The sequence below is a fragment of the Beta vulgaris genome, chromosome 8, assembly GCF_026745355.1.
Source record: "Beta vulgaris subsp. vulgaris cultivar EL10 chromosome 8, EL10.2, whole genome shotgun sequence".
In the NCBI taxonomy this organism is placed as follows: domain Eukaryota; kingdom Viridiplantae; phylum Streptophyta; class Magnoliopsida; order Caryophyllales; family Amaranthaceae; genus Beta; species Beta vulgaris.
Genome location: NC_079209.1, coordinates 59,288,712 through 59,313,927, shown reverse-complemented (window position 1 = coordinate 59,313,927; position 25,216 = coordinate 59,288,712). Strand labels below are relative to the sequence as shown.

Sequence of the window (25,216 nt, the reverse complement as noted above, 5' to 3'; positions counted from 1 at the left end):
CGTTTTCCTAATTTCTCTCCTGTTCTGCATGAGCCTCTCTTTTGAAAAATTGGCACGAGCCCAACATTCGATGTTTTTTTTTTTCGACCAACACCACAGTCGACCAGATATGGCACGAGCAGCTCGGGATGTCTGGTTGGTGCTATACTGTTATTGCCTAAGGTCCTTGTATTCACCAGTTTACAGCAACCAGTGAAATAAATGTTGTGCCTTTAACCCAATCTTTCTCAGTTTTGACCATTGTTAAAGAGGCATAGTCCTTTCTAAAGTTATTGAAATTTGGTACCATTTAATACCATATGTAATGGGGACAATGTGGTCTCCCAAACTTATAGAGCATGATAGGGCATATTATGTGAGTTATGAAAATCCATCTCATGGCAAAGGCATAGAAACTGCTGATGATCAGTTTGAGCATTCAATGCCATATTGTTATTGTTGACTAATACTATCTATATGCATATTTCTCATTTATTTCTTGTTACCTTCACATGCTGAAAGTTCTTTTCCCTGTAAATATATCATATACTAGTAAGGCGTAGTACTGTACAAAAAGTGACAAGTGAGAGATCATTAGGCAGACTGTAATCTGGGAGTTGGAACTAACAAAGATTGGCTTGTCTTGATAATTCTGCACTAGGAATTCTGGAGAGACATAATAACATATCAAATAGAAGAAGAGGGGGTAGGCGGGGCCGTCTAATAGGGCGTGCAAAGCTAACAACACAACCCTGCTTTTTAGAGGGCTTAAAAATCTTAAATTCAATGTTTTTTTTAGCTACCATATCTTTCAAACTCGAGCTTTATTTTGTCAAAATTAGTTTAGCAATAATATATTTTTTTTTGGAGGAGATAGCAATGATATATTTTGTTGAATACATTATTTACAAACTCAAAACCTATGCATAAATTTTTATATTCAAGTCCCATATTTATAATTAGCAGAGGGCCTTAAAATTTTCAAGACGTCCTTAGATGTAGGTTAGTAGTAGCGCACACTCCGAATTCCAAAGCAATGCCCCGAGTTCAAATAAGCAAGGAGGGAGGGACTAGGGAGGTAAGAGGTTGACGAGATAGTATTGGATAGAGTTGGGCCTCTGAGGAGCACTATGAAAGATGGCAACCCATACGAGTTGTTGTACCTATAACATAAAAGTACATATTCAATTAACTCAATTTTCTTTAGGCTAAACGTGAGTGAGTTGATATTGATAGGATCTTTGTAGGCTGTAGCACTATCCTAAATGATCAAGACTTTGATCATGCCATACTCTTGTAGTTATAGTTATTGGGTCATTTTTTTTTTTTTTTGAAAATAGCTCTATAGGTATTGGACTATTGGGTCATGTAAGATGAAAAAGGAGTTAACTAAAAAAATATTGATTTGTGCTCTTGATGATTTTTGTTTTTCCTCGTATGTTTTTATCTCTCTCTCGAGTCTCGAGTAAGCAGAGTGTGAACTGAAAGAAATGAAATTGAATGACTTTCTCATATGCCAATTTCACAAAAGTTGATTTTTTTACAAGAAATTATCTTACCATGTTTGTCACAAAACTATATTTTATCACCGAAAAGGTCACAAACATTAGAGTAAATTTATCTATGAAAAAAACTTGGAAAAGACTTATACATGAAGTTACACTATACATGTGAGAACTTAAAAACATATAATTTCGAGATATCATTGTTTGTTTTTTGAAAAAATACATGGTACAAAGAAAGATCCTTCAAGACTAATGTATCTCCGATCTCTACCAGTTAGCAGATCAAACCCCGAGGGAAAGGATTAAGGAACCCCCGGGTTTAGATTCCATGACCTAAAGTTTATCTCTTTGCCAAATACAACTTGTAAGTTTCAGGCTGCACTTTTGTTTTACTTTATTGTGCATCAACTTAAGAATAAAATGGTAGAGGTCAAAATAGTTTAGAGCACACGAGTGAGCAGAGTAAAAGCATATAAGAATGCATTCATGAAAACTGGCCATTGTCTCTCAACTAAGAAGATAACATGCTCCACAGGCTACAATGCCTATAGCCAGCATAACACCTCAACAACTTCGGCTATGGCATTCCAAAGAATCATTCAGGTAACCAGTAGCCACTAAAGAAATCAAAATTGAAGAGCATGTATCGACTGATACATGGTCCTGTGATCTGACATTCTTCTCAGTCAAAGCGAACTGAGAAGCCAGTTTCGGTTTTTGTCACATTCACACTACCATACTCATCAAAATCTGAGTCTGAACCTGTTTCCCTGTAATCGTACCAATTCCCAGGAGAATCCTCATCAGGGGAACATCTGGACAATGGAACTCTCAGCTCAGAAATTGGAGCCGGCAAAGGATCCTCCGTGAGGTACTTGTCGTGTAACAGCTCCATTGCAGTAGCTCTACTTGCAGGATCGAAGCACAGGAGCTTCTGAACTATAAGGATTTCATCAGGTGAACGGTTTGGCAAGCGTGATTCTAATCCAATGGGTTTCTCAATGTTACTAAACGATATCATATTATAATCAGGGAGGTTCGAACAGCCAGGGAAGTTTTCTTCCGTTAGGTTGCCCAAGACATTAAAAATTCTACTGAGCTGATCAATATCTGAGGTTCCAGGAAAGAGGGGCTCTAAGCTGAAAAGCTCGTAGAAAATGCACCCTAATGACCAGAGATCAACCTCCACTCCATAGTTGGTTGAACCATAGAGCAACTCAGGAGCTCTAAACCAGCGAGTTCCAACACATGAAGTTAGAGGACCATAGTTGTCCTCCCCACCTTCATCGGGTTCATATGTATATGAACCCTTGAGGAGATCATCTTCTACCTCACTCATAGTGCAAGTAGCAAGACACGAAGTATCTCCATCAGGGACATTCGAATCCTTATCTGTGTCATCCGCAGTAGCAGCAGCTTTAGCCTTTCGCTCAACTAAGTCTCTAAAAAATTCTTCTTTGCTTAGTTCAACTTGCTCTTGATTTACACAAGCCTGTTCACTCAAGTCATTGATGATAACTTCAGGCTGTTGTGTAGATGACTGACCTTGAGTAGTAATACTTTGCTCGTCGTGTTGCAAGTCCTCCACAGATGCAACAAACCCTGGCTCCAGGAGAATCCTTGCCTGAAAGCAACAGTTATGAGTAGCAGCTTCATGTTACAATCCAAGATAATGTGAAGCAAATAGTTAAGAATCATCAGCACATATTTAGGTTTTAAAGTCACATAAAACTGAAAACTCTTTAGGATTATTTGATTTTAACCACCTTAAGAGTCGAATTTTTCAAAATAACCACATTATACACACTTCTTATTAAAACTCTCTTTAGGACTAACTATAAGAAGTTCAAAATGGAAACACTAAGCAATAAACAAGCATTAGGTTATATCAAGTGACGTGTGATTGTATCATTAATTCTTCAAATAATATTATATGAGTAAATGTATTTAATGCTTATTAGCTCTAAGAGCTACCTATAACATTTCCCTATTATTAAGGCTCTGTTTAGGAAAATATTTCAGGTGACTTAAATGATAAAGAGCTTAATTAGATGTTAAGTCACCGTACATGATTAGTGGTGTTTGTTGGAAGAACTTAAATAAAATTTAAGTCCAAAATTTGACTGAAATTGAGTTGGAGTAAAATATAACAAATGAGGTCAGGTGCTAAATTTTTTTTTATATTCCTTTTAGCTTAAAAAAATATTTCAGCTACCGTCATAAATAATTTTACCAAACAGGTTATGCAATCAGCTAGCTTATGAGTTTCTGCTATCCAAAAAATTTCAACCAACTTATCAGCTTCACCTGTATTTCACCCAGTGTTGCCAAATATAGCCTAAATCATTATAAGAAACTTTTTGTTTTATATTACCACCAATTGACAGATTTCATGAAAAAAAAAAAAAAGAATATTCCATGTAAAATTGACCATAGATGGTTATTAAATAAGAGTATTTATAAGGTGTTATTTGAAAATACTCGACTCTCTTGTTATGGTAAAAGAATAAAAAATCAAACTAGTTATATGCAAATTATAGTTCATATTCAACATTACCATCAACAATCAAAACTAGATATTCACTAACATCACATAACATATTCTAATTAAGCTCATCCAAACCTTATGCCACCAAAATCTCATAAACCGATCGAAACACGGAACAAAAGAACGAATTATACCTGGCCGAAATCAGCTAATTTGAGTACACCATCCTCCGAAATCAAGAGATTAGAAGGCTTAAGATCACGATGAACAATAGAATTCCGATGACAAGCATCAAGTCCATGTAAAATCTGGACAATCCATCGCTTAATCTGAGGAGGAGAGAGAAAATCGTTGTTGTTATTATTCTTCTTCTTAGCTTCCATTATCAAAGAAGCTAAATCAGTCTTTAAATACTCCAAAACAAGCACAGCATCTTCATCTTCTCTCCAGAAAAACTCGTGTAAAACGACGACATTAGGGCAATTTTGAAGAGTTTGAAGAGCTTCAATCTCACGAAAAGAACTTTGATAATCATGGATCTCTTTTAAGGCGACAGTATAACCATCTGATCTTCGTTGTGCACGGTAAACATCTGAGTATGTACCTGAACCGATTCTTTCTTGGATTTCGTATTTTGCGGTGATTTCTTTTCTTCCATAGATGCTCCAGCTTTTTGAAGATGTTGGTGAATCCATTTTTATTTTTTTGGGAGGAGTGATGAATACGATGATGGAGAAGACAAGGGGAAAAGAAGACTGAGAAAGTGAGAAGAGGAGATGTGATTGGGTTCTTAACTTCTCATTAGTTTTTGTTTTTTTATACTTCTCTATATACCTCCTCCATTTCGAATTACTCGCTACACTTTGAAAATTCCACTATTCATGAATGAGATTTGACCAAGCATTATTTACTATTAGATAAAATCAAATATTATAATGTAATATGTTGTCGGATTTGTCTCAATGTATATTTTCAGGAAATCAGAAATTTATACTTTACTCTAATAAATAATTAAAGATATTAGTAGTCAAAGTAGTCCATCGACAAGCGTGAAAGTCAAAGTGTAGCGAGTAAAATTCTTTCTCATTTCTCATATAAGTATGCATTCTCATATGAACTCACTTATATATATATATATATATATATAAGATAATATTCAACTTTCAATATTTTAACGAAAATGCTTGTAGAATGACGAGTATAAAAAATTGTAAAATATCAGTTATATCTTATCTTAAAAATTAGTATTGAAATCACATCCCCGCTATTGTAAATAAAAAATAAAAAAATGTCATAAATAAGGCAATTAATAATAATAATAGAAAAAAAGAAATTAAAAACATTGGTTAATATTAGTTATATAGTGTATATTTGCTAGATCACTACTACCTATAAATCTCAAAACATTACCTATAGTAACGTTTATCAACCACTACATGTCTACCCATAATCTACTCCAACCGCTACCCGCTACTACAACCACTACCCTACGAAACACTCACAATTTTCTTAAGTGGCGTTTCGATCTTGTCCAACCGCTACCCGCTACCTAAAACACTAGTGCCAAACGAGGCTATCATCATTTGATGATTTACACTTTGAAATATAACAAATAAATTAATGTACAGGCTAAAGACTAACGAAACATAAACTTCTCGTCAAAATTCGATCCTACCTTAGATTGATGAACAGAGTAAGTTTGAGTCGAAACAGTAAGAAAGTTAAAAATTAAATCGAATGACATTATTTTTCTAGTCAACTCTCTCAATTTACTTTAAGCTACTATAATTTTTCACATTTTCTACTAATTGCATTCAATAAATTTAGCTTCCGCTTTAAGTGTATAATCTGAATTGAAATTACTATTCTTTATTGATTACTTTGTTTCTCTAATTGTCCAAAAAAATTGGTATTACTATTTCAACATGGTTTTATCAATCAAGTATCTGCTTCCTTTATTAATGTCATTGTTATTTGTTACAACCAAAACAAAATTGAAAATCCACACACAAAGTCTACTCAATTTGAACCTCAAAGTTCATGCTCTCCTTGTGATTTTAGTCCAAATTTAATACAAAAACTTTTTTTTCACAAAAGAAAGACAATATATACGATTACAAGAAAGGATTAAAAGAACACTTTTAACATTGACAACAAAGTGGCGAAAAACTCTACAGTATCCATGTGATACCAGCACTTTTTACAGCAGGGCTAAATGGAGCAAACTGATCCGTTGACAAAATAGATTTGAGGAAGAGAGGTCCAAATTATTATTAACCCAAAGGGAATATTTATAATACACCATATAAAACCTAATTTAAGTAGAACTAAAAAAACATATCCTAAACTAAATATACACTAACAAATATTATCTCGAACTAAACACTTCTCGATAGACATGTCTAGGTAGATACTTCTAGATAGATATTCTAGATCCTAAATCTATCCTAACAGTTATGCCTGTTGAGACTTCAGACAACTATTGACAAAATAAATCAGATTAGTTTCGACACTATAAACACCAAAACAACGTTTTGCTAGTACCAATATCATTTGGTATGGTTTATCATATTGTTCTTGTTGGCTAATTCCAGAATAAAACAGCATCAAACATCACTAAAATCCCAAGTTTTAACTTTCAAGTTCATATTCAAGGTTACAGGTGAATGGTGAATGGTGAATGGTGATAACCACCCATCCATCTCCCCCTGCCAAATATACAAAACATAGACTGTAATATCTGTAAATACAAAAGAATATTAGCTATTTAGCTCATATATGCAAATACAAGCACTAGCTTGTATAACCACAGGCCACAGCTCATATCGTATACTACATGTTCCGCTTACAACTGCTGCCTACTATACCTAAGCTTAAGATCCTAGAAACCAGATGGAAATGAACAGTAATTTTTGAAAGCAGCCTCCTTCCTACTACTCATCTTCCCGTCTCATGTGTGGCTTACACTAGCTTGATTCTTAAATCTTCGGTATGGAAGTGCCAAGATTTGCTACAACTGCTATCGTTGTAAGAACACCTTAAGAAAATAGCCACGTAAATATAACTAAAAACATGATTATATTCTGAGCACCAAAAAAAATTAAAGACAGAAAAAAACCTGCTCTATTCATCAGGAAGAAGAGCAATCTCAATCTCCTGCAGTGTTCTTCCTTTGGTCTCTATCACGTTCTTCTTAACGAAGACAACTGCTATTAAGCAGAAACTGCTGAAGGCAGTATAAAGGAACTGCGGTCCAAGTTTCTCAAGTAGACGCAGGAACAACAAGCCCACTAAGAAGTTAAAGACCTGTAAGAATGTCAAAGAAGTTAACCTAAGCTAAACACCACAGAAATTGGCAGCAACATCCACATTAGCATTAACCCAATGCCTCTAAAGAGGCTGTTACCCTTGCTCGGCTTGGATAAGGGGGGGTCCAAAACATGGATGGCATACATTATTTCTAAAGAAACAGAAAATTTTCAGAACCCCTACCCAATGGACTGACATACAGAAAGCTATTGCTTTTGCTCTAATCCGGCTTGGAAATATTTCAGGGAGGAGCAGTCCAGGAACAGGTCCAGCACCAACAGCAAATGTAAAAACATATCTGCATAAGTTGAGCAAACTCAGGCATGTTATCTCTGATCAATTGCAAAATTTTATTTAGTGAGTCAAATACAGTGAACATTTCTAAAGCTTTGTGTCATTGTGCCTAAACTCCAGTCCTTGCTGGTATAGAACAAAGTATGGAGACATGATGAAAACATAATGATAAAACATCTATATACAATCAGAAAGGACTGAACACCAAACACTTTTTGATCTTAGTTCACTTGCAATCAACCCCGCCCTAACCCCACCGGCCTTGGCCCAAACCGTATAAAGTATAAACCCCAAGCTCATTTCGGCTAAATTCAACCAAAGAAGTTTTTCTCTCAGATTTCCAAACATTACAATCCCCAGTTCTTTTAGACTAATCCAACAAGCTTTCCTCAGAAATCCCCATAGCTAAAAAAAACTAGGTGAGATTGGAAGGTTGTCTAAAAGCAACAGAAGAGAGAGAAGGAAAGGGATTATGTTTTAAGAGCGTGACGGACAATAGAGAATCGGCAATCACTGATGCAGATGGGAGCACAACACTTTGTTAGCTCGAGGAGAAGAAGCGAGAGAGCTGGAAAGAAAACCCTTGTGAGCCTGGATAAGAAGATACCTAAATTTGATGTCAACAGATATCTCCCTTGATATGGTGGTCAGGTTAACCACCCAAATACCATGAAGATGGTGGCGAATGGGAGGACCTAGTAATGATTGATCCGGGAAGTGAATCATAATGTCATACCCCTAGATATTGTGAAGCAATTAGGAATCCCGATGGACCGGCATTGTGGTTTGAGGTGTCAGATGGTAATGGCAAGGCAGTGCGAGGTTTGGAGAGTGCAAGGGGGTATAACTGCAACTTTAACAGGTAAAAATGTGATAGTAGGTGTACATTGGCTGGAAAACTTGACCCTGTGACCACCAACTGGAAGTAGCAGAACACAGAATTTCAAGTGGGAGGTGTAACGGTTAAACTCCAAGGTGACTCAGTTCTGGGTATGACCAATATATCCCTTAAAACCACGCTGAGAACATTACAGAAGGAAGGAGGTAGGATTATGGTTGAACTGAACCAGCTAGATGGCAAAGGAGAGGAGCACGCCATCAACATTGAACGAGAAGCTCCTTCATACTTGCATAGCACCCTTCAAGTCAACAGCTCACACAAGTGTTCAACAAGCAAGTGGGGTTTCCACCCTGCGGAGGTCAAGAGCCCTTCATTGTCCTTAAAACAGGTAGTGACCAGGTTAGTGTGAGACCTTTGTTTTCGATAAGTAATAAAGAATCAGATTAGAAAGACACCAAGGGGTGTCACACTGATGATAGTGTGAGACCTTATCATTACTGCCAAATTGAAAAAGATCAAAATGAGTGCATGATCAGAAAGATGTTGACTGCAGGAATCATTCAATATACAACAAGTCCCTTCTCTAGTCCAGTGCTGTCAGTTAAACTGCATGGACTATCTGTTACCAAAATTTTGTACTTTTTCCTTGCAATCTTTCTTTCATTGATCTTCATCTGTTCTATTACAATCCCCAACTTCAGCCAGCTTTCTTTTATTGAGGAGGTTGCAACTTTAATTATACCATTATCAGGGATATTCTAGGATGGCTAAAAGTAAAACACAACTACATAGTAGAGAGTTGTTTAAAAATAAGCACAGAAGTGCAGAATGATGTTAAGGATCAATTTGAAGAGCCATGCAGATAAGAGTTGACAGTGAAGAATACTCACAATAACACGCCACCGACAGATAAGTAAAATGCTACTGCCTTTGGCATATAAGTACTTGCTCCTGCAACTTGCAGACCCATTGATACAGCCTGTACATGTAGCAGATCAGGCTTTCATGGGGACAAAGGGCTTAAAGAGGGTGGTGGATGATGGGGATGGGAAAGGGGGGAAAGAACGTTGAAAAATGAAATGCTCAATGGAAATTACCATGCCCAAAAAACTCCAGAGAAGCAGCAGTTTTCTTCCCACCTTGTCCATTAACGTCATTGCAATAATGGAGCCTGAAGACATTGTCAGTAAGAGACCAATAAAGTTGAACTAACACACACATGAAAGCTAGCTAAAAAAGAATATCACCTGCTAAATTGGAGATTCCTATAAACACGTTCGTACGGTTTGATGGTATACCAACACTTTTAAATACGGTTGATGAGAAATAAAAAACAGCATTTATACCAGATAGCTGCTGCAAAGCATATAGGGTTGATCCAATAAAAACAACTGCAAAAGGAATAAGTGAATACAAGCTTCTCTGGCAATAATGAAACTTTTGTAAGCAAACCACTGAGAGCGCATCGGCACCAGAGTGGTGCTGAACCTACCTCTTGAATGTCGGCCGGAGAGCAAATCCAACAGCTTCACCCCCTCACTGTCTCCTCTATCAGATTTTTCCAATTCCATCATTGCAGAATGGACATGCGACCCTCCCAGCAATTTCTCAAATTCAGCCTCAGCCTCTGAGCTTCTTCCTTGCTAAGTGATGAGGAGTAAAAGGTGTAAGCAATAATCAACTAAATTGTTTAAATGAACAGGCAATCAACATCAAGCCTAATCCTTGAAAGATAACCACAAATAAGATATGGAACTGCAAGTAGATGTTCCAACTACAGAGAACACAATTCCCTTAGAAGATAGCTGCTCAATGCTTAATCAATCAACCATGTCCAAAAAAGAAGAGCAATATCTATAACTTATGGAACAAGGCTATTTAAGAGATGATCAAGATCCCTATTGGTGGTAAGGTTTCTTTATCTGCCAAAAGGAAACCAAGCAGCCAGTGCAAGAATCAGGTTCAGATAAGGTCACCCTGTCCCCCTCCCAAAATTCTATAAATCTAGGCAATAAAGAAGTGTTCAATGATTAAGAGGTGCAAGATAGAAAAGCTTGGTGAAGGAACTTCTTCCAGAAAGTGTTTGGGTCCCAAGTGTAAAATCAGGAGATGAAAGCCCCAAATTCAAAGATGTGTGTACTTCTAGTTCAACAAGTGGAAGTAGCGTCTACTACATCCAGATCAAGAGCCAACATTCGGTCTTCACCCAATCCCCAGGGCAAAGCTTGTTCCAAGTCGATGTGAAAAGGAAGTTGTATCTCAACCCATCTAAGGAAGAAGATAGTTTCTAGTTTCCATGATGCTCTCGATATTGTTGGAAGTATTTGTTGTGATAATTGCAGTACTAGGGGGTGTTTGTGTCCCCATGAAAAAGGCCATTGGTCAAATAAGTGGGTGACGGATTCATTATATGTTGTTGTATCCTTGCTAGAAAAAGGAAAATATGATATAGGCTGTCCTCACCAAATAAATTAAGATAACAAGGACAATTGAAGAGCACATTCATTAAGATCCGCTAAGCATTGCACTAAGCAAATTGTTTTGTCTCAAAACCGTATTTGTGGTCAATATTATCCACTTGCAAACAAAACTAAAATACAAACCTTAGTACCTTACTAAGATGGGGACGAAACTATATCCATTGAAATTGGGGATAAAAGGAGTGTGTAAGTTAAAAAAAAGGAGAGGATGGGAAAAGAAAGCTTAGGGGGATAGAAAAAAAACACATGGTTTTCATTAATAGCTAGTGTCGAGAATCAGTCACATGCAAATTGCAAAAATGAATAGTATACCAGTAACTTGTGATTTATACCTCTGTCCAACATACAGTTCGTTACTACTGTCTTTTCCTCTAAACGACAAGCCACATGGCCCACATCTAATATTTGAACTTCCTCATGATGGCTTTAACTCAGAATTCTTAAGAGAGACTGCATTTGTATGAAAGATTTATAAAAGCGATATTTCAATTTCTTACAGTTTACGGTAAACTGTAAGAAATTGAAATGTCGCTTTTATAAATCTTTCATACAAATGCAGTCTCTCTTAAGAATTCTGAGTTAAAGCCATCATGAGGAAGTTCAAATATTGAAGTTACTACATTTAAATAGTGGCCTGATGATTCCAGAACAGCCTTAGAAGGAAAACTGCAAGTATTACTCTAAGACATCCCACAAAATCCTTACTTTTTTATGTAAAATTCAATTGCATAAATATTGTTAAATCCTTTTCTCTCCCTCTCTAAATCATTTATCTCTCTAAACCGTTTATCTCTCTATCCTAACGTTTTTATAGAGACTTTTCTTCCAATCTTCCATTAAATTCAAATTATTTATTTAGATTCCGAAACTACTCTTATAAAATGCCAAAGCCGATTAGGCACTTTATTTTGGGATGGAGGATTTAATCAGGAAGATTAGCATCACAATAATGAAACCTTTTGAGTAATTGGACTGGCATGGTATTATTATTCAGTTGCCCTCCATCACCCACCACCACAAAACCCCGGGTGTACGCTGTATGGTACATCTAATGATCGTTCATATCAAGCAACAGCATGCCACGTTCCAGGTAACTCTGGACTGACGACAAGAAGCAGAGGGATCACATGAGCACCTTTGACAGTTATTTTTATAGCAAAGTACTTCGCTCGGAGTATGAAGGAAGAGAAGGAAAAAAAATCAATTAAAGACACTAAGCAGGTTGAAGCAATTGACCATTAGACAAGGCTTTTCCAGATTTTTGCAGCAACATAAAGAATGGTGCAACTTGAAAACCAAATTGGCAGAACACAAAAGATCAACATCTAGATGCTTTACCACTTGAGGAATCAGATCTTACTCATCCAGGCATGGATATATTGCATAGACATATTTATAGGTACTCAAAGATCAATATTTTCGAAGATGGATAGATGAAGCAAACCTTGTACAGCCAAATTGGACTCTCAGCACAGAATATCATTCCAAGAGCAAGTGTAGCAGCTGGAATGGTGGACAGCCAAAAACACATGCGCCACCTGAATATTGAAGGTGAGATATACAAAAATGCCCATTAATCAAGCACTCAAACGACATTCAGGAAAATCCTATTGGGGGAGGTGGCATGTGAAGTGTAAGAAATCTTATTACCACTCCATAATATCTTTCGAAGGAATTCCAACAACTAGAGCTGCCATGAGACCAAGACATGTTGCAATCTGAATGAAGCTTCCATAGGTACCTCTTACAAAAGCTGGAGAAATCTATTTACCCATAAAAAAAGATAGATTCCTATCACCAATTAGGAAAAGACAACCATGGACCACAATATAGATACAGATCAGAATGCATACCTCTGCCACATAGAGAGCAGCAACTGAGGAACCCAAACCCATTCCGAACCCAACTATCAACCTTCCCAATAGCATGCCCTGCAATGTTTTCGCCATTGCACTGAAGAAAGATTTCGCTGGTCAGCTGAACATGGTCTCATTAATTCTCTAATTTCTTAGAACTCAGACGACCGAAATTACTAGCTAGTAGCTAGCAAAAACCTTGCTTGCTTCGTAACAAGGCCATACATGGGAAGAATGGAAACCAACTTCTGTATAATTTTACATGGATTGTCTAGGGTAATGTATCTGCACTAGTAATCAATGGATCTCCTTCATGTATTTTGTCACCACTTATTATTGCATAAAATAATGACTGCAAGAGCGAACGAAAATGAATGGAATTCAAATACAGCTATTCAAGATGCATTAACATGGCCCTCGCGATAAAAATTCCATATAATGTTACCTAAAAGCTCAATACATTTGCTTAAATTATTAAACTCTGCAAAAGAAGCTGCAAGTATTGTCATTGAAAATTCCAGGAAAGTTGTAGAAGAAGTTTCAAAAGACATCACTTTAATTAAGGAAGTACAGATGCTTGGTACTTCCAAATTTCGAAAATTGCACGTTAAAGGTTAAAAAACAAGCATCTTCAACTATTATCAACAGAAGCACTTACTAAGTGCAGTAAGATTGCAAGTCAGAGACAGCCTTAGAACAGTGAAAGAAAATAACAAGCCAAAAAGAGGGGAAAAAAAATCTACCTCATAACAGCTCCTAATATCATGGGAAGACCAGACAGCTGAAAAGCTCTACGACGTCCAAAACCATCAGCAATGGACCCACTAAAAGCACATCCAACAAAGGCACCCCCAAGGCATGTACTCACCACGAGACCTTCATCAAATCAAATAGAGTTTAGAAACAGAAAGTACAGATCAGAAATAATACATGACTTCCTATTTTACATGTATCACCTTCTGCCAACGTGTTGCCTTTGAAACCAAGATCCAAAGAAATGCTTTCAAGTGGTTCATTTACAACTCTGTTACAACACATTATTCAAGGTGTTATCCCAAGTTCTAGCTTTTGCATAAGTGTAACATGCAGGACACAAACAAAACTGAAAAAGTTCGAAAACATACCCAATATGGTAGCCAAACAAGAACGCAGTTAATGTGGCCACAAGTACATGTGGCAACGATCGCTTCCACGAAGGTTTCCCACTTTCTTGCCAAGTATCATTCTGCAAGAAACCTAATAACAGCACAAAAACTCAGCTATTTATTGCTCAAATTAGGCCTCTCACTACTAACTTACCTCTGATAACTTAATCATCAAATGCAAAATGGACAATCATACAATTAAATGCACTGAAAATCAACCCGAAAACTAAAAAACCTCCACCAAGACAGGGAGAGAAACATAGAGATGCATCTTCAAGTTAAGAAAATCGTTCTCACAAGCACTAACAATAGCATAACAAGCATAAGTTACTCACAAAAGCAAATACAACTCACTACAAGCACCACATAATCCCCATCTCCACGCGATTGACCCAAAATCAAGCTTATGCAATACTTACTGGAGCAACAATTACTCAGTACTCACTATATAAAAGGTCGCATCGCCCTCAGTCGCGAGCATGCCCCAAACAAGCACTCACCTAATAATGCAATTTGTTCCTTATTCGCATTACATTTTCTACATAAATTTAACACACTAATGCTCAATAACTCACATTCATCACCAGTTTCCAAATTCATACAATCAAATACCTAATAAAAAAACACATAATTTGGCCAACCCCAACCAACTCTCCTTGAATAGTTCATGAAATTCTAAATTTCAATCAGGATTTTTACACTAAACGAATAAACATAAAAGATAAAAGTAATATTCGGAGCATCAAATGATCGAAAATACCTGAATTATCTTCCTCGTCCATTGTTTCCGAATTTTCTCTCGAATTTATGCGTTTATAAGTCGGAAAGTTCATAACAGCGTAGCTTCTTTTAGAAACCTGCAAAATCAAAATCATCTCAATTTCTCAAAACTGAGATCATTAAACTCCAAATTTTCCACACTTGTAATCATTAAGCTCCAAATTTTGCATACTTTAGATCATTAAGCTCTAATTTCAAAAAAGTAACAATAAAATTACTAAGAAAAATCAAAGTACACCGAAATTTTACGATTTATGCTTCAAATGAATAATTCCGTCAGGTAGATGAGATAGATTCGAAGTTTGATACCTTTTAATCATCAAAGAAAAATGAAGATTGAATAAGAAAATCAATTGGAAAACGAGACGATGAAATTATGCGGTAATTAGTTGCCAACCAAGTTGGGAGTAAAGAAGAGGAGAGAAGCTACGCGAAGTTCCTTTCTGGGTTGAGACTTGAGAGCGGGTAATTTCATACGAGAGGAAAGAACGTTTTGTGCTAACTTCAGAATTAAGGTTATTGGTATGTTGGATTGATTTGCAAGTTTGTTTTTTTTATCTAGACTTACACCGTCCTATATTGGTCCTATTTGACACCAGCGTTTGAGGTATTAACGGTTGGACAATATTATTGGTCGGAAATATAATATATCAACTTGAGGTCACATAGTCGAATATTATATGGAGTATGTTTCTAATTTTTTCAAATGATTCCTAGATTTCCAAGTTAAGCATATGTTAACGAAAGTGTGAGTATTAACTTACAATAATATTATAAGTGTGAAAATCAAAGGCCACCTAAAATCCACTTGTTAAACACACCTAGAGGCTAGATACTTGACCTTTGGAATCCAAATTCTACAAAATGGTCAAATTTTATCCTATGATCAGTGAAATTATCGTCCACCATAATGGTTTCTTATTGCCGAGGATATGAATCTCCCATCTCATCATAGAAGATGATACCTTTGTGGTTTAAAAAATCTTTCGAGACTTGTTCTAATACCATTATCGATGTACACACATGCATATATATAATTTATAGGAGAATAACAGCCTCACAATATACCTTTTATTATGTCTTTTTTTTTTAACATGTGAATGGTACGAATTTTAAAGATAGTAGCTAGTGATCAGTATCTCGGGGGATGGTCCAGTCGTTTTCGTTTTGTCTATTTAGGAAAAATTGACGCATTATGTGATAAATAATTACATGATATTTAAAATGAACCCTTAAAAGCTCACAAATTCTTGGTTGCAATTGTTATGCTGTAATTTATAGTGTCAACCCATAAACCACCCCTTCTATTGTAAAAAGAATTCAAATGACATAAAATAAGTGACAATATGACATAAGATTCATGTCATTATATGCATAGTTCATGTCATTCTTGTCAAAATTTATGTCATTATACACGTTACACAATAAGTTATGGTGTAACATGTTATACCCAAGACACACTCTCAACAGTTTGGGCATACAATCAATAAATTAACTCTCAACAAGAGATTGGGGGTAAGAGAATGAGTCTCTAATAATCTCTTATTATCACCATAAAAACGTTGGAGGTATAACTACTCGTGTAATAAGTCATCTCAATGGGATATAATAATTATAAGACATTAATACCTTATTATAATTTAGTTTAAAATACTAAAAATGATGTTTGCATTGAAGCCTTAGAGAAGAGTGTCACGTGGCTAATGAACTATGACAATTGCATAACTAATGTTACTAATAATCAATATCCCTTTACAAATACTTGCAAGTCAAACTCCTAAACTATTAAGAAGACGAACAAAATATCTATGACAAAATATAGTAGGAGCTTTTTAATAATATCCACATTCGTTAACAATTCTTTTTAACCGCATTGGGGTCTATTGAGACTCCAATAATTTTGACATAAATAATCAAACACTTTTCCTAAATAAGTAGGAGCTTGTATACATTGATAATCTAAAAGCTAGATAAAATCCACAATTGTTACCAATTCTTTTTAACAACATCACAATCTTTCTTAGACTCCAACAATTTAGACACAACATTTTCCATAATAAGTAGGAGCTTTTATATGTTGATAATTTAAAAGCTAAACAACATTACATTCGTTAACAATTCAAAGACCCCAACAATTTAAACACAAATAGTCCAACACTTCCCTAGATAAGTAGGAGCTTTTATACCTTGATAATTTAAAAGCTATATAGCATCACAACTGTTACCAATAATTTTTAACAGCGTCATAATCTTTCAAGACCCCAACAATTTAGATACAAACAATCAAACACGTATTTACATTTATAAATTTAAAAGCTAGATAACATTCAAATTTGCTACCAATATATTCTTTTAAATAGGATCAGGTTCCTTTCAAGACATCAACACAATTTAGATACAAATAGTTGAACACTAATTTACATCGATAAATTTAAAAGCTAGATAACATCCATATTTGCTACTAATTCTCTTCAACAGGATCAGGTTCCTTTGAAGACTTCAACAATTTGAATACAAGTAGTCGAACCAAACACTTATTTACATGAATAATTTAAAAGCTAAATAACATCCATACTTATTAACATTCTCTCTTAATAACGCCACAATCTTTCGAGACTCCAACAAATTACACACAAACCGTCGAACACTCTCCCTATAAATAGTGTCTCACATTATTCACATTACATCAACTTACTAGTCGTTTACTACCTATGACTTGTGAGGCTGTGATATTGTGAGATCAATCAACTAAAGTCTCTACCTTCTAAGTTCTAGGGTTTAGTATATCGTCAATAAACATCCAATACACAGAATTTATACACGCAAAATTTGGACATTTGGTCTTAAGAGAGAGAAAAAATGGGGTCGCGTGATGAGTCGGCGCCGCACCAACCTCTGCTTAGCAGCCTCGTCGTTCGTCCGTCCGACAGCGGCGGAGGCGGCGGCAGCGATTACGAACCTGGCGAAGTTCGCCGTGACGCTCCTCCGTATTCTCGCACAGATCGTTATTCTGATGATACTGGTTCGTTTTCTTTTTCCCCGTTTTTTTTTACAGATCTAATTTTACTCTTCGATTTTGTTTTTATTTAACCTAATCTGATTATAATTGTTGTCTTTAACGAAATCTGGTTTTGTTGTATTTTTTAATGATGAATTTGGTGTTATTTTGATGTGTGGATTGTGAAATTAGGGTTTGTATGAATATGTTGTAGTCATATTGTTTTAATTTTTAGATTAGAGTACTTTGTGGTGGATTATTGTTGTTGTATTATGAAATCGTGACGCGGTACTAGTTATGTTTTGTTTTATCTTCTTTGAGTTAAGTTTTTTTTTTGTGTGTTAAAAGTGTTCGTGTTTGCGATTAATCTTTGCTTGTTTTTGCTTCACCTTATTGGTGTGATATGCTGGAGTTATTGTTTATATGAGTGTTATTTGCAGGCTCTCATCTTCGTTAGTGTCGAGTGTGTATTCGGTTTCATCAATGATGATGTTTTGTTGTGGTATATGTAGTGTTGTTATCAACTGAATTTTAGGTCTTATGAAGACTTTTAGGGGGGAAAGAGTTGCGAGGTAGACTCGTAGTACTTGGTCGAGGCATATGTTTCTTTGAAAGTGTGGCAAATAATTTCTTGAATGATGTATATTTGAGCATTTACTTTGCTGATAGCTAATCGCAAAAACTTGGACCTCAAGCAAGCCTTACATAAACAACTTTGAGGACCTAGTGTGAGGTTGTCTTGCATGTGCTACTTTACCTAGCTGTGCACTTGTGCCCAATGTGATTCCTTTTATTGTGGCCACTGCCAAGAAAAGGGTGCACGTCGTATCGCTATTACCAAGAAAAGGTTCATTGTGTGTATATCTATACAATATACATATGTACATATATAATTTCTGCTTTGGCTCATAGCTTAAGCATCTTAGTAATAACCTATTAATGAGTTGATTTTGTTGTGTTTCTGCACATTTGTTCCTCTACTAAGTTGTTTGTCCAAGATGATGTGTTGCATGTTCCTCTCAAGAACGTGGCTCTGCTGCATGTATTAATGATGAACGGTAAATAAATCTTTTCTGTTGCGTGTCACAGCTTCAGTTATCGCCTGGTGCAAGAATGTGGATCTTGAGGAAGGCATGTTTTGTGTGAATGCGGGTTTTGATTGGGTTTTGGGGGTTCTTTTTTCCTTTTTATGGTTTTCAAGGGTAAATGTGACTGTGGGAAATCCCCTTTAAAAGATGCCTTTACATCACTTGGAAACTTGATTCATTTTTTGGTCTGTTACAAGTGTAATTCAAGCTTTCATCTTGTGGGAGGCGAGGGAAGATTTACCATCGTTTTAAGGGGTCTCATCTTGAGGAATAACGTTGGATATTACTTTTAGTGGGATGCTGGAAAAACTTCAAGATGGCTACATTGATTGGATTAGGTGAAGATGGAATTGATTTCTGATTGATGGTAGAAGGGGCGGGAACTTAAGTATAATGTCAGCTTGTTTATGGCATCTTTGCTGTGGAATGAGATGGAAAGAAGTTTTAAGCATGAATAGTATGATGCATACTGATCCTGAAATTTGACAAGATTATGGCTAGGATTCTTCAGTGCTGCCAAATTGGGTTGGGAGGTACTGTCTAGATGGATGGTTAGCTTTGAGTTGAAGTTGGTGGTCAGTTTTGAGTCAAAGAAGGGGGTATGCATTGCTGTTGAGGTGATTTTCAATCAATCTGACTTACCCATTATCCAGATCCAAGAAACCTTTCAGTTTATGCCATTGTAATTTTAAAGTGTGAACATGTTTTGGTAGTAGGGTTCCGGTGCAATCACAAGAGGGAGAACCTGTGGTTTTGCTGAACAGCCCCGGCTACCTCTCTTGATTTGATTTTAAGCTGAAGATTAGGTTTCATGCAAACTAATAGAATGGGAATTTTATATTTCAGGCTTCATATTATAGTCTCAATCTACGAAACCCGGATAATACTTTTCTAGGATAGGTTCTTGGTCGGGGTTTCAAGATGTTGCTTTTTCGATTATTGATGGCTTATGTATGCTCACAAGAGTGGCATCCACTATTTGGGATTGAAGATTTTCAGAGGATGATTCTGCAAAATGCTATGGCAAGAACAACTGCTAATTTTCTATCTCATGGCATGAGAGGAACATCATTTGTGGGGGGGACTGAATACCTTTTACATGCTGAGGGGCAATTGTGCCAGCATTTTGTTGAGGTCAGTCAATCCACTTGGTGGACAAATCAAGAACAAAATATTTGGGGCAAAGTTGTTTTAGTATCAGATAAGGTGAAGACCAATGGTTGGTATCTTTTGTGTGGTTCATTTCCTGAGTGGTAGTTTTCAGGTCTAAGATCTCATTCAGTCACTAGGTGGTCTCAGTCCGAAGTCACTGAAATGATATGCTTCCACGAGTTCAAGATGGTCTTTGTTTGGGCCTTACTCTATTTTAGTAGCCTTTCTCATCATATGCTTGGAAGTTGTAGGTTTTGTGCTTTTAGTATTAGTTTCTTTAGTATTAGCTCTCACTGGTCCCATATGTCTGGAGACAGTTTATTGGGATAAAGGCATAAAGCTCCTTGGTTCACCTCTTTGATGAGAATCCTATCTTGCCTTCAGAAAGATAGTCCAGCTTACATAAATGTATTAACATATGGTTTTTAAACATGTATTGTTGCTTCAGAACGGTTTGGTGAACTCATCATGTTAGATCTGGGATTAATACGTTTCCCTACTGGTATGAGGTTAAACTTGATGATCTGTTTATGGATAATAAACATGTACATCTAACTCGGGCTGCTTGTTTGAGAAGACTGGGACTGTTACCTTGTCATTCTAGTCTCTAGAATCTTGTGATATACTACCACTGGTCAGGAGGCTGTTTGGTAATACTATCTCCAACTAAGTTTATGTGTGGGGCTGTGAATCATGATCCATCTGCTAGTTTATAGGACTATTTATCTGCTTACCCTGATATTAATAGCAGTTGTTAAATTCAACATCACAGTGTTGTTTTCTTGTTCTCCTACATACACTTTCACCAGGGTATAGAGCAAGGGCGGTATCTGGTTCTCCTGTGCGACGCAGAGATGTTGATCGTAGATATAGTCCTGCTCCCATAGATCGCTTGGATGGTCCGCCTCGGCATCGTGGATTTGGTGGTGGGAGAGAGAATTTGAGGTCTCCTGGTCGCTACCGAGATTTTTCACCCCCTCATTCTCGAGGAAGGGGTGGACGTCCCTTTGGAAGAGGATTTGATGGTCCTGGCTATGGTCCTGGTGCAGTCAGAGGGGACGGAATGCACAAGAACAACCCTAATGTGCGGCCAAGAGAAGGAGATTGGTATTGCACAGATCCAGCGTAAGTTTTCAGTTTCTACCTCACCTACGTTTACATACCACTGCCTTCTCCACTCCTTTGCATTTTTTTGTGTGTTTTTTCTTTTCTTTTTTGGAGGGGGTGAGGGTAGGGGTGTTTGTAAGCATTGTTCACATACATTCATACATTTGTTGTACTATTATTTTTGTTATGAAGTGCTAAATCATTTTGTCCAGTTGAATGGTTCTGTTTTTTGTGTGGTCTGCTTCATCTTACTCAAGAATGTTCTTTTATAGGAACAGTTAGCAATGTCGTCCTTTCACTGATTGGTGCTTGATCATCTTTTGCTGTTTCAGGTGTGGCAATCTGAACTTCGCTAGGCGGGAGTACTGCAACAATTGTAAAAGGTCTCGTCATGCTCCTGCTGGAAGTCCCCGGAGAGGTTACGGTGGCCCACCTCCCCCAATGGGCCCCCCACGGCGTTTCCCAGGCCCACCAATGGATCGCTCGCCTGGCAGGTTTGGTAATGGTTACAGATCACCACCACCACGTGCCTGGCCAAGAGATGGGCCGAGGGATTTTGGCCCTGGTGGGCCACCTCCAAGACACGAAGGCAGGTTTCCTGACCACCACCTGCGAAGGGATCGGCTGGATTACCCTGATGAGGATTTTAGGGACCGTGGCAAGTTTGAGAGGCCACCTCCACCAGAGTGGGGCCCAAGGGATCATGGACGAGATGGCTTTTTGGACAGAAAAGGATATGAGAGGCGACCATTATCTCCACTTGCACCTCCACCTGCTCCATCTCGTGGAAGATGGGCAGATCGTGACATAAGAGAGAGAAGCCGCTCCCCCATCAGGGGTGGGCCACCACCCAAGGAGTTCCGGAGAGATCCCTACATGGAAAGGGGGAGGGATGACAGACGTGGGGTTGGTCGAGACCGGATTGGCAATGTGTACTAGAGGTAGACAAGACTTGGCAAGCTAGCTATATGAGTTGATGGGAAATTTGGGATTATTTTTTCCCAGTTCCTATGAATTTAGTTTGTACTTTTTTGGTTATTATAGTTTAAAATTGTGAGATAATAATTGATATGACTGAAATATGAGTATTATGTCGGCCTTTGCCAGGATATACCTTGCAACTTATTCGAATAGTAGTAGGTTCAGTTGCCAAAAGTTTGTATGAAGCATTTTGGGTAAATCATGTGGCTTGAAAGTATTCTAGACTGTCTTCAGCTAGGTTTATTGTAGGTAAATCTTCACTTTATGCGGTTTACTAAAGTTACATTTTGGTTATTTGTGGTTTTCATTTTGGTGTGTAGTTAATTGAGTGAAATTCATTCTGGTATGATGTGGGTTTTATTAAGGTTTTGTTTTTTCAATTTATTTGAACTTATTTTAGAAAAGATAAGATAAATAAGATGAGACGAGATAAGATATTAGACAATACAATAAATAAGATTATAAGTTTAGATTAGTTAAGATCATATAAGGTAATATAAAAGTGGACATGGGTTTCTAGAGAGAGAGGCTCTGCCTTCTCTCTAGAAAACCCAAGTAGCTCTCCTAATAGCAAACCCTAAAAACCCTAGCCCCCAAATCAATTTCTTTAGAAATTGAAACCCTAGCCTTCTCCCTCTTCTCTTTCTCCTAGATCTAGCCATTGTTATGGCTTAGTTGTGTCTACTAGTCCAATTTTCTCCTGTCCTCAGCCGGACTCTTTTTTTCTAGCCTCTAAATCTGCTTTTGCCATTTCTAAAATCAGTCAATTTGGAATGGTGCTCGCGGTGTGGGTTTGCTCGCGGTGTTTCGTGAGTGTTCGTTTGCTCGCAGCGTGGGGTTGTTCGCGGAGTGGGGTCGCTCGCGGTGGCAAAATTTCGTTCGAGATGGGTCAGTGTTCGTTCGCGATGGGTTGAATCTTTGTCGCCCATTTTGGCTGAGCTCTGGTTCTGTCAGTGTTTGTTGCCCGAGTCTCATTCATGGTGGTCGTGTTTGCGGTGGATCCGTCGAGTGATTGGGAGCTTATTCATTTTCGGTGGTGCTTGTCTTGCCCCCCATGAAGGGTTCGACGTCGATTTGGGCCTGGGGAGATGGCGTGATGCCGCGGCGGAGCATTTGCTTGAGTTCCTTAGTGCTCCTTCTTTCTTCGTTTTTTCTGTCCTTGAAGCTTGTTGTAAACACCCTTAGTGGTGCTTTAGGGGGTGTCTCTTGTGTAGACACCTTCTAGTTTTCTCTCCTTATCAAAAAAAAAAAAAAAAATATAAGGTAATATAAAATAAAACTAAATAAGTTGAATTAAATAGATCCTATGTGTTTATTTGGTTGCAATGAGAATTATTTTATCACATGAATTTCATTTACTTATGAAATTTTTAGTAATTAGTCTGAATTGTTTGGTAGTCATGGGGGAAGTTGTAACTCATAGCAACTTGTGTAGGAATTGTGAGTGAGCAAAGAGAGTGTTGGTAAATCAATTCCTACATCTTGTGAGAGTTACGAAATTTTTATGAATTTTCACTGCCTTTGTTTTTTTACCCACTTTATATCAATCGAAGTACCAGACGATTACCCAAATAAGAAAATCATGAGAATTTTTGTTGCTTACATAATTTCCTATATATTAAGCAACCACTAATTTTATTTTGATATTAGAAGATATAGGAGAAATTGACTTTGACATCTTTTGGTTTTCACTTATTCGATACTGTTGTTACGCTGTTATGTGGTTCTACTAATTCTATTATGGCGTCATTAGATCGCTCTTGTGGATGTTAAACTTCCTCAGGGTTCTTGAGTTTCATTTCTCCTTCAACCTCATACATCCAAGAGCTATGTCATCGTTCGTCACAACTAGAATTTCAAATTATCAACATTTCAGTAAGGATTCTCCTCTAAACTAAAAAAATTACCACATAATTGACAAAATTATATAACTAGCTTAATAAGCACGCGATGCGTGCGAAAAACATGTTAAAGATAAATAATTGCTAATTACATCTTTAATGTACCGATTCTTCATTTTTTAATCAGGGTTTCCCACTAAAGCAATATTTTTAAATTTTTTCAAAAATTTAGTTAAGAGGGAAGCAACTTATTGTGTTGTAAATTTTAACTGATTTCTACTTGTTGTGTAGTTTTTTTTTTTTTTAAAAAAACAAAATTAATTAGGTAGTTACAACTTTTTATTTTTATTCTTTTTCTATTTTTTTGTCACACCCCTTGTCATATATAATAGAAACCTCCGCATGTGATGTCCTTATAGCAAGATTAGGTTTTTGCTTATTCCTCTCTCTTTGGTCTTTTGGAACTCTATATATGAATTACAAAACATATATAGGCAAAAACAGTTACTCTTGGGTGTACGATACATCCAACTACAATAATTGTATTTTACAACGAGATAATCCCCCTCCCCTATCATTATATAAAAGTGATCATTTTAAGTTAAAAAACTATTTGTCAAATTAGAGTAACTATTTATTTAGATGGGTCGTTTTTCTTAAACCATTTTAGGTTAATGACTACCCTTTGTTTTAAAGTGATTTGTTAACTTGAAACAGAAACATTTTTAGCTTAAATAAAATTAATGACTATAAATTTATTATATACATATTACACACAATATTATTTGTAAAGTAATTGTAGTGTAGCGTAGGATAACATATGTTTGGCTATTAGGCCACAAAGAATGAATATATTATTTTTTTATCACAAGAAGGGAAAAGGATAGATTAATAAAGGCCTAAAGTCCCATAAGTTCGATTACAACCAGGAGTAGAAAGCCAAAAGAAGGCAAAAGCCCAAAACAAAGCCAAGCCGAAACAAGTTAAATAATAATAAGAATTTGTCAAGTAAGAGATCGCCTACTTTTAAATTAAAATTAGGCAATGTAAACTCAATATTAAAAAGAGATTAGCGAGATAGTAACTAGGTTAATTTCTTTCGATGACTAATTATAGAATTTTAAAAAGAAGAAGAAAGCTCAGATTATATTTCTAATTTAATCTAGAGAGAAAACAGAAGGAAAAGAGTTTGTTACAGATTTGTATGTGACCTCACAACCTCCAAGCTAAGCTCAATGAGCTTTATATACAATGACAAACTAATCAACTAACTGCTGACTAGGATAAATAAATATAACTAACTTATACTAATTTAATACATTTAGTAACTATGTCTACTTTTATATTTAAATTAGACCGTCTTTTTTAATAA

The 25,216-nt window shown here is 36.5% G+C and overlaps 3 protein-coding genes across 6 annotated transcripts; 1 reads left to right on the top strand and 2 right to left on the bottom strand.

Moving 5' to 3' along the window:
• Nucleotides 1-1,650: 1,650 nt before the first annotated feature.
• Nucleotides 1,651-4,785, bottom strand: LOC104902244 (cyclin-dependent kinase F-1). Its single transcript, XM_010689948.4, has 2 exons — nucleotides 4,167-4,785; nucleotides 1,651-3,108 (listed from the first exon to the last, which is right to left on the bottom strand). Exons 1-2 carry the CDS (start codon nucleotides 4,665-4,667, stop codon nucleotides 2,167-2,169), a joined length of 1,443 nt encoding a protein of 480 aa, XP_010688250.1. The 5' UTR covers nucleotides 4,668-4,785; the 3' UTR covers nucleotides 1,651-2,166.
• A 1,800-nt stretch (nucleotides 4,786-6,585) lies between these two features.
• On the bottom strand, nucleotides 6,586-15,212 carry LOC104902243 (probable plastidic glucose transporter 2). 4 transcript variants are annotated; one of them, XM_048635276.2, is made up of 16 exons: nucleotides 15,075-15,212; nucleotides 14,927-14,986; nucleotides 14,658-14,754; nucleotides 13,877-13,988; nucleotides 13,709-13,776; nucleotides 13,496-13,628; nucleotides 12,750-12,849; nucleotides 12,547-12,659; nucleotides 12,341-12,434; nucleotides 9,909-10,059; nucleotides 9,664-9,807; nucleotides 9,514-9,587; nucleotides 9,307-9,395; nucleotides 7,465-7,579; nucleotides 7,091-7,278; nucleotides 6,586-7,009 (listed from the first exon to the last, which is right to left on the bottom strand). In XM_048635276.2, the coding sequence occupies exons 3-15, from the start codon at nucleotides 14,728-14,730 to the stop codon at nucleotides 7,096-7,098; spliced, it is 1,449 nt and encodes a 482-aa protein (XP_048491233.1). In that variant the 5' UTR covers nucleotides 14,731-14,754; nucleotides 14,927-14,986; nucleotides 15,075-15,212; the 3' UTR covers nucleotides 6,586-7,009; nucleotides 7,091-7,095. The 4 variants fall into 4 exon arrangements, with proteins under 4 accessions (XP_048491233.1, XP_010688248.1, XP_019107002.2 ...); XM_010689946.4 differs by lacking the exon at nucleotides 14,927-14,986 and having other exon boundaries at nucleotides 14,987-15,205; XM_019251457.3 differs by lacking the exon at nucleotides 14,927-14,986 and having other exon boundaries at nucleotides 15,075-15,205.
• A 2,153-nt stretch (nucleotides 15,213-17,365) lies between these two features.
• LOC104902241 (transcription initiation factor TFIID subunit 15b) lies at nucleotides 17,366-22,297 on the top strand. The gene is made up of 3 exons (XM_010689945.4): nucleotides 17,366-17,699; nucleotides 20,725-21,040; nucleotides 21,355-22,297. Exons 1-3 carry the CDS (start codon nucleotides 17,537-17,539, stop codon nucleotides 21,959-21,961), a joined length of 1,086 nt encoding a protein of 361 aa, XP_010688247.1. The 5' UTR covers nucleotides 17,366-17,536; the 3' UTR covers nucleotides 21,962-22,297.
• Nucleotides 22,298-25,216: the final 2,919 nt, after the last annotated feature.